Source organism: Falco punctatus, assembly GCF_963210335.1.
Source record: "Falco punctatus genome assembly, chromosome: 4".
Classification (NCBI taxonomy): Eukaryota; Metazoa; Chordata; class Aves; order Falconiformes; family Falconidae; genus Falco; species Falco punctatus.
Window position 1 is genome coordinate 67,371,149 of NC_137583.1, and position 14,539 is coordinate 67,385,687.

Here is a 14,539-nt window from a genome sequence, read left to right on the forward strand (position 1 = left end):
GTTACCTTACTTCAGTGTATTTTCTGCAATCACCTCTAGACTCGTGTAACGTCCATGCAAAACAGAGTCTTACTCTAACTTTAGACAGTTCATTAACTGCTGCACTAGTGGAAGGCAAGCGTGTGCAGCCGGAGGCTCTATGGCTACAACTGCAGGCAAGCTCTCCAGCAGTTCTACAGCTACGTCAAGTGTTCAGACAGCTTATAGGGCGAGCGTGGGTAAATATTGCATACACAATATTAAAAATTAAAGCTCTGTACTTCCTCCTGTCCCACATGGGTATAAACAAAGATTTTAATTCTGAGGAAGGAAAGAAACTCAAGCACCACAGGAGACCAGCTTTTTATTTGAAAGCAAGCAGTCCATCTGAAAGTATGTGCAATTCCAGGCTTGCTACCAAAAGACATTTTGGAGTTTACATTATTTTTAAAAAAGCAAAATTTAGGAAGAAAGGCAAATTAATAGAGAATAAGCCAGGACATCCAAAGTTATCTGAAACACTAACGTTTCTAATATTTTGGTGTTTCTTATCCCTAAGGATCAGTGCACTTAATCAGGGAAACTTCTCAAAGTTAAGCACAGAAAGTGTGCTCAGTTTGAAAAAGTGATTCTTTAAACAACATGTAGCAAGCATTCTCCAGAACATTAACACTGATGTTAGTACTGGGTTATAAGAATTACTTTAATCAGAATAATGGAAAAAGAGTCTTCCTGCAATGCTTCTCATGGTGGGCTAACTGCATGTGTGACCAAAATGGGAGAAAGCAGCTGCTTGTAGCTCTGATCAAGATCTTGCTTTACTTTTCAATATATATTTTTTTTTATTTCTCTTGTACCTCTCCTTTAATATTCAAGGAATACATTGTAGGAAATGCTAAGATAGAATGGTGTGTGGTATAAAAATCTGCTGCTTTGCAGAGTACAAAGCAGAATAAAGAAGTTATAAAAATCAATGGGAGCCACAATGACAGTGTCTATGGAAGAAGCTAGGGGCATTTTTACTTTATCAAAATACCAATCAGTTGTAAGTTACAGTAAAAGCAGGTGCTTCAGAAAGTTTCAGCAGCTGTTTATCCACAAGAAACAATGCTTTCTAACTTGCTGCTGTTAAAGGAAAATTAAAGGCAAATGTTAAATGAAGACAGAGTAAAGGGAAAGAAAGGGCAGGTTTGTAGTCTGATTGTTAGCCACACAGTTATGTTTCAGGATACCTGGAGGGCCAGCTGATAAGTGAAGGTGTGTCCCCTTCCGAATCTTTCTGAAGAAACCATTCAGGTTTTGCTTTCCCTGCACTACTACAGAAAACAGAACTTCAGGTAATTTTTGAGATTTCAACACATACTCCCATTTTTTCTCCCAATCTTCCCTCCCCACTGATTTTTTTTTTCTAATTACTCAATTAGAGAGGACTGTTCAGGAAAACAAAAGCACAGCAGGTTAATCAAATTGAAAGGTGATAAACTGAAAAACCCTATCATTTTCATTCCACAAACAACTAAAATGTGTTCAGAATGTTAAATACTCTGCAAAGGTAACTTTACCAAGTGTGTTTTGTCCAGAATTTGAGAAGTGAAAGCAACTATGCATTTTTTTTATTTTTTTTTACCATTTGTCACTGGAGGTCCGTTTGAGTGTTTATGTAAGGACACCTGGAAAAGTTGCTAAAGCCATTCCTTTAATTTGTAGTTTAAAGTGGTAAAGACCACTGGGTCCAAAATGAAGTAGTTATATGAATTTAACTAATGTAGAAATTCAGATGGCTATATCATATTTCCTAAGAAATTCTCAGGAGCATCTGGAACTCCTCTGTCCTTTTGTAGCCCTGTATCACAAAAGCTTCAGAAATGCAAACCAAGTCAGCTCAAGTAAAACATGCCGTGTCACTGAGGGACAGGGGAAAGGCAAAAGCTTAAAAAACTAAGTAAAGATCATCTAGTTCCAACCCCCCCTGCCATGGGCAGGTACACCTCCCACTAGCCCAGGTTGCTCAAAGCCCCATCCAGCCTGGCCTTGAGCACTGCCAGGGATGGGGCATCCACAGCTTCTCTGGGCAACCTGTGCCAGTGTCTCAGCACCCTTGCAGTGAATAATTTCTTTATATCTAATCTACATCTACCCTCTTTCAGTTAAAAGCCATTCCCCCTTGTCCTGTCACTACATGCCCCTGTAAAAAGTCCCTCTCCAGCTTTCTTGCAGGCCCCTTTAGGTACTCGAAGGTGCTATAAGGTCTCCCTGGAGCCTTCTCTTCTCCAGGCTGAACAACCCCAACTCTCTCAGCCTGTCTTCATGGCAGAGGTGCTCCAGCCCTCTGATCGTCTTCATGGCCCTCTGGACTTGCTCCAACAGGTCACATCAAATACTTTTAGCCCTGCAAGCACAGACTGTCCAGCCACACTAACATTTACAAACAAACTCCCTGCAGATGACAAGCATCCAAGCCGTTTTCCATTACCTATAGCTATGTCTGAAAGAAGTCCTCACATTGCAGTAGAGCCATCTGGGATGAAAATCCCAAATTAAGCTCCAGGTCATCTACTTCCATTTTTCTTAGCTGGTCTTTAAATAAAAATAGTTGGAAAAGGTGAAATCAATGACTGGTTTTAAGATAACAGTGTATTTACTGCAAATAGGTTTAGATTTGAGAACTCACCTACAGTTGTCATGTCATCCAAATCAAGTTTAGAAAAAGGTCAAACTGACTGTTAAAAACACCTTTTATTTTTCAAAATGTTTTTATGTTCCTAAAGAAACTGACCAAATAGGAGGTAAAAACCTTTCACAGGAGCTGACCCCCATAGCTGGAACTGCTTTGAAACAAGCAAACTTCCTTCTCGTCTCTTAATGTGTAATTTGGCACATTTTGCAGTGGGCATGGCCCAAGCAGCAATTATTTGTACTTGATCATTCACCCTTTGAAAAGAGTAGTCAGAAGGACACAAGCCATGTTTTGAATTTAGAGTTAATCAGCCACTTCAGCAGCCAAACACAGACAATGTCAAATGATACCTTCTCAGCACTTTGTTGTTTTCTCAGTGATGGATAATAGGATTAATTATTAAATCTTCTTAGGACTGAAGGCACAAACCTTTCATATGTATTCCAAAGCAAGACACATTCATTTTCCAATTTGAACTCAGCAAATTTAGATTTAATAACAACAATTCTGCAACCTATATAACGTGGAAGTGACTACAAAACAGCAGCCACCTGGAAAGCTGGTGTTAGCCCTTATTTTGATTGTGCAAATGGCCTTATAGGAGACTACCACATAGTAGCTTTAAACAGACTGCATGGTAATAGGCAATGACTTCTTTACCATTCAGCAACAGGGACAAGAGTTTCTGAGAGGTTATTCTTAAATGTGAATATTACACCATTGAGCACTCAAAGTTGTCAGAAGTATTAAAATGAAGAATGGGCTCTTGGCAATTTGGCCTTTTAAAATACCAACTACTGCCTACATGCATATCCAAACAAGACCAAAAGTGTAAACTCTTAACTGGTATAAGAGCTACACCATATCTCTTGTGGGTGCAGGTGATTTTCTTCAAAAGACAGACAGTGTGGGAAACTTGTTTTATGCAAATACTGACCCAAGCCTCATCCAGAAAGAATTTGAAATTAGTAATAAAGCAGTCAGTAACTTGTACTAAGTTATGACTTATTCAAAGGGTCATAGAATGGTGTGTGTTGGAAGGGACCTCTAAAAGTCATCTAGTCCAATCCTCCTGCAATGAGCAGGGACAGCTTCAAGTAGATGAGGATGCTCAAAGCCCTGTCCAATCTGACCTTGAATGTTTCCAGGGATGGGATGGGATGGGGCATTAACCACCTCTCTGGGCAACCTGGTCCAGTGTTTCACCACCCTCATCATAAAAAAATTCTTCCTTATGTCTAGTCTGAATCTAACCTCTTTTAGTTTAAAACCATTAACCCTTGTCCTATCACCACAGGGTCTATTAAAAATTCTGTCCCCCTCAGTCTTATAAGCCCCCTCTAATTATTGAAAGGCTGCAGTAGGGTCTTCCCAGAGCTTTCTCTTCTGCAGGCTGAACAGCTCCGACTCTCTCAGCCTTCCCTCGTAGGGGAGGTGCTGCACCCCTCTGATCCTTTTTGTGGCCCTCCTCTGGACCCGCTCCAACAGGTCCATGTCTTCCCTGTGCTGAGGACTCCAGAGCTGGACGCAGCACTCCAGGTGGGGTCTCACCACCATGGAGTAGAGGGGCAGAATCATCTCCCTCAGCCTGCTGGCCATACTTCTTTTGATGCAGCCCAAGATACGGTTGGGTTTCTGGGCTGCAAGCACACATTGCTGGCCTATGTCCAGCTTTTCATCTACCAGTACCCCCGAGTCCCTCCCCTCAAAGCTGCTCGCAATCCCTTCATCCCCCAGCCTGTATTGGTATCAGGGGTTGCCCCCACCCAGGTGCAGGACCTTGCACTTGGCTTTGTTGAACCTCATGAGGTTCACATGGGTCCACTCCTCAAGCTTGTCCAGGTCCCTCTAAATGGTAACGTGTCCCTCAGGCAGGCCAGCTGCACCACTCAGCCTGGTGTTGCCTGCCAACTTGCTGGGGGTGCACTCGATCCCACTGTCTGTGACATTGGTGAAGATACTAACCAGTGCTGGTCTCAATGTGGACCCCTGAGGGACACTGCTTGTCACCAATCTCCACCTGCACATTGAGCCATTGACCACCACTCTCTGGATGTGACCATCCAACTAATTCCTCATCCACTGAACTGTCCACCTATTAAATCCATATCTTGCCAATTTAGAGAAGAATGTTGTGAGGAACCATGTCAAAGGCCTTACAGAAGTCCAGACAGATGACATCCATAGCTCTTCCCTTATCCACTGATTTAGTCACTCCATAATAGAAGGCCACTAGGTTGGTCAGGCAGGACCCCCCCTTGGTTAAGCCTTGAATCACCTCCCTGTTCTCCATGTGCCTTAGCATAGCTTCTAGAAGGATTTGTTCCACGATCTTCCCAGGCACAGATGTGAGGCTGACAGGTTGGTAGCTCCCAGAGCCCTCCTTTCTACCCTTTGTAAAAATTGGTGCAATATTTCCCATTTTCCAGTCACCAGGGTCTTCACCTGACTGCCATGACTTTTCAAATATCATGGAGAGTGGCTTGGCGACTGCATCAGCTAATTCTCACAGGACTCTGGGATGCATCCTGACAGGTACCGTACTCATGCATATTCAGGTTCCTCAGGCATCCATGGACCTGATCGTCTCTTACAGTGCGAGGGACTGTGCTCCCTCAGTCCCTGTCTTGCGGTCCATCCACTCAAGAAGTGTTAGAAGATAGGCTGCCAGTGAAGACTGAGGCAAGGAAGTTGTTGAATACCTCAGCCTTCTCGTCTGTTGTTACCAGTTTGCCAAACTTGATCACTGGGGGTGTGTGCTTTCTTTGACCTTCCTTTTCTGGTATACATACCTGTAGAAACCCTTCTTACTATTTTTTGCATTCCTTGCCACGTTCAGCTCCAGGCACACCTTGGCCTTCCTGACCCCATCCCTATACAACCAGGCAGCAACCCCTATACTCTTCCCAGGATGCCTGTCCGCGCTTCCACTGCCTGTGCATTTCCTTCTGGCCCTCTAGTTTGACCAGCAGGTCTTGACTGATCCATGCAGGTCTCTTGCTTTCCCGATTTCTTACACTGGGGGGATCAAGAACTCTTGCACTTTATGGAAAGCATACTTAAAGGATCTGCCAACTCCATTCCTGATGCTTTTGCCCCACTCTCTTTTGTTTAGTATGGCACTACTGCAGAGCGTAGAGACTGCAGAGAAGTAAACCTGACCATACTACAAATAGGATGGAGTTGTCAGAACTTACTTCAGAATGGATCTTACCTATCTAGAAATCGAGAACAACAAAGTCTCAAAAAAAGGAAGACCTTGCAGAAGGGGCCTGTCTCCAGTGTTTGCCAAACATAGCTGACCCCTTAGTGCTTCACACATATAACTTTTAACATATTTAAAAGTATGTCCCCATTAAAAACAGTTTCCTTATAAATCTCTTCCACCCAACTTTTGCAGCATCTTTTATTATAAATAAATAGGTAATGCCAGAAGTGGCAGCTTTAAAAAGAAACAGCTGGAATTTGTGAATGATTTGATAATGCCTTCAGCCTGCTCAGTCTGAACTTGTAACTGGTTTATAAAGCTGCATTATAAAAAAAACCCCACACTTGCTAACTAAAAATGAAAGAGCTTTATAAGGAGACATGGTTTCTCTACATTAAAGGCTGATCTGTGAATGAGGAGGTTCAGGTGTCTCTCTATAGCCAGCACGTGTTTCACCAGGACAACTGCTATCCCACCAATGCTGTGTGCAGTGCAGCTTCTCCTGAGCTGGAGAGAACAATCTAGAAGGCATTTCATTATTCAGTGCTTTATTGGTTTCCCCTCACAGAAACAGTGACTAGGATTTCTTTATGAGAGCAAAAAAATAAACCCTCTTTTTACACTGCAGCAGACCATTCTTGGCTATAAAGTTTGATGGGATATTCTCTTTGCTGTCCTAAGGCTGAAAAATTTGTCCCTTCCTTCACATGATAAAACAAAGAAAAGAACCTGCCAAGGGTCCATTGCTCCAATTTCCCTTCCTATCAGTAACTGGATTAGTCAAGAGATTTATCTCAAATTCACTACTTGAGGATAAGGGATAATATTTTGTAGCATTTGAGTTGCGACTGCTTTAAAGACAAGTTTTTTGGCGCCTGAAAGAACCTAGTCAGCTCAAGGAGTTTCAGCACAACTCTGGTCTCAGCTGCATGGGTGATCCTGCAATGAGTATTTTCCTTATTGTAGCACCAGAATTATAAGCTTAAAACATAAACTAAATAGAAGGTCATACTTCCTAAGTATGTTGATATGTTGACTTACTTTCCCTCTGATGGCTTTTTTGAAATTACAATATTCCTTTAGAATTTTGGCTTAATTGGGAGAGTCCAATGATAGCTCATATAGCTACGTATCCATGCAAAAGAAGATGAGCAGGATTAGAAGTCACCTAAACAATCAAAAGCTATGAAACAAATTATTAAAGAGACTATACTGGTGTATCCTATGCAATAAAGTGAAACGAAAGAGAAGGCTAAGTACATTTCAGCAGTTTACAGGCACTGTAAATAGATGACTTAATCCTCCAGGTCATTAACCTTCGACATGGAAGACTGCTTCATTCAAACTTTAAGGTATGCTTATGCCAGTTAATAAGAAAGGCCACAACAAGTAAGAATCAAGTTTTTTGATTTTGAAGGGAGGAATAAAGCCACCGAGTGAAGGTAGCTTGCTTCTGAACCTACTGCAAAAAATGCCAAAATGTGTAGTTGTTCTGTTTATGCCAGTTCATTTCAGTTTCTTAGAAACAGTCAGCACTGCTCAGCATGATGCAGATGTGTTTACAATTAAGTTCTCCTTACAATTTACATCATTTTGAGCTGCAACACTAACTTAAGTTTTTACAGTTACTATTTTACATCTATGCATCTACATAGAAATTAAAGAATCACACTTAGAGAGAATCTTGCTTTTAAATTCTTAGCTACGCGTTGTTTCCAGTTACCATACCATAATGTGAAATTATGATGTGAAATTAGTGAAAACTGTTGTGTTTTTTTTTCCTTCTGGAAGAATCTGGTTATCCTATTACTGGAGTAAATTTGTCAAATCTGAAGCAATTTAGCATACCACGAGGAAGGCTACATTTTCTTAAATTCAGCATGAAATTTTAACTCTCCCCTCTGCCCCTTCACACACATACCCCAGTATTATCTGAAAGATTAACTGTAACAGTTCAGAAGGTTTTTTACACTGTCTCAGCAGGAAAAGGGCTATTATTTCAACTGACCCAAGATGCTTTTCAGCTTTAAACTCTGAGAACTGTTTTATTTTCGCGGAAGCCATCACGAAGCTATTCAAGACTTTGCTGAGAAACAACTTGCCTTTACTTGGAAACCCCCCACCAAACAATTACAAGATGCCAAAGAAAAAAGTTAAAGGCTTACTCTAATGGAGAAAAGAAATAGTTATGGAGAATAGTTAAGGAGAAAGAAAAAAAAAAAAAAAAAGCAGATTTAGAACCATAAGTGCATCAATTTCTGGTTTGCATAAATATCTTAGTTATTCCTCTCCTCCCACCCCAAAGGGCCTGAGACATCCAAAGCCCCTTAATACATTCATCAACGGTAATAAATACATTAGACATTGCTGCAGAAGGCGATCTAAGATAAAAGAAGCTACTGTACAAACAGACAATAAAAATCATGCTTACCTTTGTCTGATGTTGCTGTGCAAGTGCTGGTCATTCTGCAAATGGATTGGTGAGGCTGCCCGCTTTGGTGACGAAAGGGACTCTCTGGGGGTTTGCTTTGGTGATATTGGCACTTCATTATAGGAGGAAGATTCTCGCCCAGGAAGTGAAAGGGAGACAGAACTATCCAAGGTTGCTGAAGGGTCAGAAACCTGTCCAATGGCACTGTCATCATCTGCTTTTCCATCACTCTTTTCATTTGAGAGGTCTTCTTTGTCTGGAACAACATCTTTTCCATGGCTGGAGCACTCTTTGGATTCAGCAATCACACTCTTCGACTCCTTCACCTCAGTCCTAGACAAATACAAGGAGCCACAGTCCTTGTTGTCATCACCTTGCCTTTCACTTTTCATTCCCTTTCTTTCCATGCTGTCAGGATCTTTCCTTGCCCGTGTATATCTGGATGAGTAGTCAGAATCCAAATCAGAATCAAGAGATAATCCATATTTTTCTGCCAGCTGGCGCCGCCTTTCTGCCTTGTACCTAGCTATTCTTTCTGCTTTTGACTCTAGTTCCTGGACATCCATGTTTCCTGTAGTATATAAGGGCTCTGTATTACCTCCTGTGATTTCTGTTCGGTATCTTGATGATCTGGGTTGTTTTTCTACAGAAGAATCTGAAGTTTCTTCCTCTTCATTTGATCTTCCTGTCAAAAGTACACCATATATGAGCAAGTCCATCCCAAAACTCCAAGTACCCTACCCGCCATCCACATCAAGTGAACTAAAAGCTTCCCATTTTCTTACAAAGTGTACTAATGACTAAATAGACACATGACATTTTTGCACTTATATCTCATACAAATGATTAAGAAGTGTGTATTATTTATAATTCTTTACAAGACTTATATGAAATTATTGTTGGTTTAAAACAATATGGATAATAAACCTTTTTCAAATAAGACAACTGAAGAATTAAAAGGCAAGTTAAAAAAACCCCTGACTACAGCTCTTCTATAAAACTCCCTTCCATGTACTGCACAAATGATAGGGCAGTAAACATGAAGTAATTCAGCAATACAAGATTGACTGATATATGCTGCTTACCTAAGTGGGGACTGTATGGATCAGTTGCACGCATATATCTCGGTGTATCTTCCTCTAGTAATCGGTGTGTGACTGATCCTGGACAGTTTTGTAGAAGCATAGGCTGCGTATCATTTTCAATTCCTTCTAAGCGTCTAGCTATTCTCTCTTTTCTGAAAAAGATGTTAACAATGTGAGATCAAGCATCTTTGAAGATTTGAGGTTTCTAAGTTTCTAAGAGGAGATAACAAAACAGCTGTGTGTTTTGTTTTAAAGGCCAAAGACTTTTTTTTTTTTTTTTTTTTACCTTTTCATTTCCAAAAAATCTTGGTGGTTTGGTTCAAACAGTTTTCTTAATTCTGAAACTGAGACAACAAAAGATTATGCAGTTTATAAGCTACTAAGCTTCAGAAACTCACAGAAACTTGCTATAATGCTTTAGGATAAGAAGGAACAGTCAAATAGAGGTAAGAGGTTTGAAACAGCTTTTGTCAGGGAACAAACATTTTCCTTGTTTTACTCTATTATTAAGCTTGTGTTGTCAAAAGTGCATTAGGTACACAGGTGTAAACACCAAGGTGTCCCCCCCTCCAGGTACTTCCAGGCTAAGGTAGAATCTGCTATGCCATCCTAGCAGTTTTCAAAATCTAGTACAAAGTGGGTATGTTGTATTTTGATTAGCTGAGGTCAAGCTCACATGCTATAATAACCTATTTCAAAACCAGGTAGTATGGAACTACTGCTTTATCTTGTCTAAACAGAGGTTGGGGACTGAGTATGTTTAAAGAGAAACAGTGTCCTCTATTCCTTACTTTCCTCCACTCCCTTATATTGAGCAAATCGCAAGAATCACAGTGACTCATGGTTGGAGTAAAAATTACCACGTACCCTCATGATATTCCTGCATGGCTAATCACTTTCTACCTTGCTAATTTTCCCTTGTAGTTTCAATTGGACATACTTTCCTTCTCTCCCCCTAAACTGTTTGGTGGTGTTATGTGCTAGTAGACAGCTGTCACAGTTCACAAAATAGTAGTGAACCAACAGGAGGCATGACAGATGAAGTAATCCCTATATATATACACACACACACACATGTGCAGTTATCAGTGATGTTTGCAAACCACACTGGAGCAGTGAGTGCTACATAAACAAGTATGGTGTGACTTCTTACCACCAGGAAGAGAAACCATCCACATTGCCAAAGGATGGGGAGGGGGAAGGTGGTGTGCCTAACAACCCCCTGCCACATACCCACCCGTATCTTTGCCAAGGCAATGATACGGTGCTAAAAGCTGTATGTGCCTTCTGATGTAATGCACCTCTGGGGTTCTGATCCTGTGGACCCAGGGATCACAAGTTAAAGCAAGCTAAAGCCTACAGCCTGCTAAGTCAGCCTTAGATTGCCATCAGAAATGCCTGATGAGCCAGAAGTGTCCAGTAGACGCTGTTCCACACCACAGCAGAAGTAAATCTATCACCTTTCTTCCCTACCAGACTTCATAGCTCTAGATACTTCGAAGATAAACATTATTGAAACACCACCCTTTCAAAGGTCTGATGCACCTTCTCTCGCTTTCCTCTGCATGCATCGCTAAGTCAGGGTTTCAGCTCAGCTGATGGATATTCAGGAAGCTGGCTATAGTCAATACCACTGCTCATACCTCATAGATACAGACATTATTGACATTGGCTGCCATATCAACCTTATGTGCTGAAAGGCCACTAGGACTTCAGGTAAAATTTCTTGCATCACCAAGAATGAATGTGTTCTGATCATGACTACTCAGAGAAGCAAATGAATGAGGTATGAATGTAGTGTCTGAGGCTACACATGAGGGCCCACTGAGCATGTGTGATTAACCAGGGGAAGAAATCAACTGGGCCACTCCCCAAAACAACTCGTTTAGTCTATGTTTTTACAGAAAGTAGACTCAAGCTATCCGCCTCAATTCCTCAAGCCAGGTTAGCTCAGATTGTGATCATGCCATGAAAAAAAATCTGATACGTAGACATTTGATGTAACTAGCAATGCAGAGTAGCCAAGTATGCAGCTACTTAACAGCACTAACCCAAGGGACACTTCTTCCACGCCTAGTTTCAGCATCTGCAGCAAAGCAGATTGAAGCCTATATACTGCTGACGAGGTTTACAGTGCAAGATAGCCACTGAAAGTCAGCAAACTCCAGGCACAGATCTCTGGAGACGGGTGGAAACTGGACTTGGGCAATGCAGAATTTGCATCCTGAACCAATACCAAAGCAAAGGTGAGCCTTTACATGTTGTTTTCACAGTTTTTTCTCACAATGCATGAGCAGTTCCTGCAGCTGCCCTGCCTATTCAAGCTGTGCTAGCTATAGAAGTGTATTAAACAGAGAATTTAACCATATGAAACCAGCCTTCATCTCACATTCACACCAAAGAAAATGATTTCTTACGAATATTTCCCTCTCACCTCTGCCAAATCTACTTCTGTTTAAGTTTGTTCCTCTGGCTTTTAAGAGTTTTTCTGTTCCATCTGTTGGCTATACATACATGAAATGGTCAAAACAAAGCCCATAACTGTTCTGCCACTTCAGACAGGTCAAAGGCCTCCACAGCTCACAGTTAATAAAACTACATTCCATCCAAATCCTGATCATTTTTCTTCCCTAGTCACCAATTTATACAGTCCCTAAAACCATCATCAGAGAACAGGTCTTTTACCCAGCTTTAGTAAAGCTCTAAAGCATAGCTTCATATACTAAAGTCATCTTCCCACCTCCCCCCAAAAAAAGGAAACGTGACTATAAGTTGTTCATATACAAGAAATGTGGAACATCCAAAGAACTCCCAGCAGCATTAGCTCAACACCCTCTTGCTATGTGTTAGCTGAAGTTCCAGAGATTCTACTACCCTTTTGCAGTCCTAAAAAGAGCACTGGCCTCATGAAGAATCTCTCCAACACCTTCCCAAACAAGATGGGACAAAAATAGCATGGGACTACTCTTATGCTGCCTTACACTTTTTCCACACTTGAGATTCCAGACAGTAATTTCAGCTAGGTTGGCCAACATCTGCAGAGCTTTTTTGTGAAAGCAGTTTCAGCAATATTCTTCGTCTGGGGAAGTGGGGAAAAGAAGCACAAATAAAGCAAAAAAAGAATACAAAATGCAGGAAGTCTTCTACTCTAGTGATTTCTTTTTGCTGAATAAAGTATTTGACTTCAAAACATGAAAGCCAGTTGGAGAAATTTCACTCATAAGGACAGTGGTTGGCCATTGCAAGCTTAGGTGATAGGGTTTCTCTTTTTTAGTTTGCAGTTTGGACATGTTGGTGCCAATCTCCCATCTGTTCATGGGATGTTTCTCCCCATGACCATCAAAGGCTATACCATTTCAAAAACATCCATGACAGTGTTAAAGAATAACACCACTTCTACCTAAAACGTAGCACAAAGATCTGATTCAGCATATATGAAAAGACTAAGAAGCTTAAAATAACTAAATTCACAGTAAAAGCTCCTCATCTAAGTTTCTTCACGCCAACACACTTTGTAAGCACTGTTGCTCAGTATAGTTAAGGGCAACAGGAAGAACAGCCACAGTTCAGGAACAGCCCTGAACTTCAGGCTTTAGTTTAGGATGTTGAGCAGGTTGCTATGGCAGGATACTCTCTAAGGTAGACTCCCAAGAGGCATCTTAATTTTGGTAACTGTAGACCTTCTGAGCAAAATTTACCTTCTAATACCAGTATTTAGCAAAAGCAGTATTGTTTCATGCCTTGTCCCAGAATAAAAATCAAAAAGTACATCTGGAGGGCACCTTATAAAAATGCTTACAAAACTCCTTAAATTAAGGTGAAAGATTTCTTACAGATTTCAGAAATCTTTCAGAATCATTTGTTACAGAATATAAATATGTTTTTGCTGAAAGCCCTCTTTGACAACAGCAGAGGGGAAACATGTGGATAAAGTTGCAGGCATGTGACAGCAGTTTTATTTTTAAAATACAGAAGCTGTAAAAACTAAATCAAGCCTTCCAAAAGTCCCTACTAGAGAGTGAACACATAAAATTGTGAAGCCTGTATAGATGTGGATCAGAAGTTTACCTGCCAGAGGCTTAATTTCTCAGAGCTAGTAAATAACCATTGCAACGCAGGTATATACATTTTCATTTTGAGGAAAATTTAATGCAATAGTGAAGCCTACCAGCCTTGTCCCTACCTCCTCTTCTCACCTAGAAAGATGATAGTCTGCAAACCAACTTAGAGAAGCATTTATCTTTTCTTTGTGCTAGCAGAGGCATACTAAATGTCAAATACTTAACTGCAGGCAGCAATGTGTGAGACTTCAACTAGACTCTTTGAACTTCAGTTCAGTCTGTATCAGTTGAGAATTAAATATAATCCTCCAGTTTTCCAACATGTGCAAATCTGGATCGAAGTTAGGCCCTGGATGGGACAAATAACCTGGATTTTCAGAAAGCGTTTGGCCTTAAGTAGTCGCTCAGAATGTAACCATCAGCTCCCACTGCTGATTTTTTCTTAAGTTTGGTACACACCAAATCTGATGCCTTTATTGAGAGAATAATTTCTTAGGAAATAGAGACATCTGGGAAAGGAATTCATTCACTGAGAAGAAACTTACAAAGAAGGTTTTTCAAGTGAAGGCTCTTGCAATTAAGTTGTTGGCCAGCATGACTATCAGGGTGTTCTCAGGGCATCTGTATTGTATAAATTACTCTATCCCATCATTATGTCAATCAAGTCTCTTTGAACATCTGTAATGATTATATTTTTTAAAAAGCACATCAAATATCACTTAAGTGTTATACTGGAAGAAAGCTCCTTTCTAAAGGAACTTTGCAACAAATGACATTAAAAGAGCAAGCCAGTTCCTTTACGCTGAGATTAGTGCACCTAGCCTTGTAGTTTGTCTGAAAAGGGCAAATACCGTTAGATTTTTAATCGAAGTTCTGAGATTCACAGCATCTCTGAGTGAAAGGAACATATTTATGCCAGTTACATGTTGATCTTATGTCAAAATGTCCCCCTTTACTGGTCAAGAGCTATTTCCTAGCAGACTGTGATCTCTTCTAAATAATTCAGGAGAATTAATTGTCACCTCTACCTGAACTGTGTCAAAAGATAAGAGACAGAACTTCTGTTTTCTTCATAAGTCATTCAGACTAAGACAAAAG

General features: G+C 40.7%; 1 protein-coding gene across 2 annotated transcripts in view; it reads right to left on the reverse strand.

The window, feature by feature from the left end:
- SVIL (supervillin) overlaps positions 1–14,539 on the reverse strand; it is a 79,204-nt gene that overhangs the window by 50,604 nt on the left and 14,061 nt on the right. For both annotated transcript variants that reach the window (XM_080383031.1, XM_080383030.1), the window contains exons 4-7: positions 9,667–9,724; positions 9,381–9,532; positions 8,296–8,980; positions 1,212–1,295 (exon numbers count right to left, since the gene is read on the reverse strand). In XM_080383031.1, coding sequence (XP_080239157.1) covers positions 1,212–1,295; positions 8,296–8,980; positions 9,381–9,532; positions 9,667–9,724 — 979 coding nt within the window. The remainder of the gene's footprint in view (positions 1–1,211; positions 1,296–8,295; positions 8,981–9,380; positions 9,533–9,666; positions 9,725–14,539) is intronic.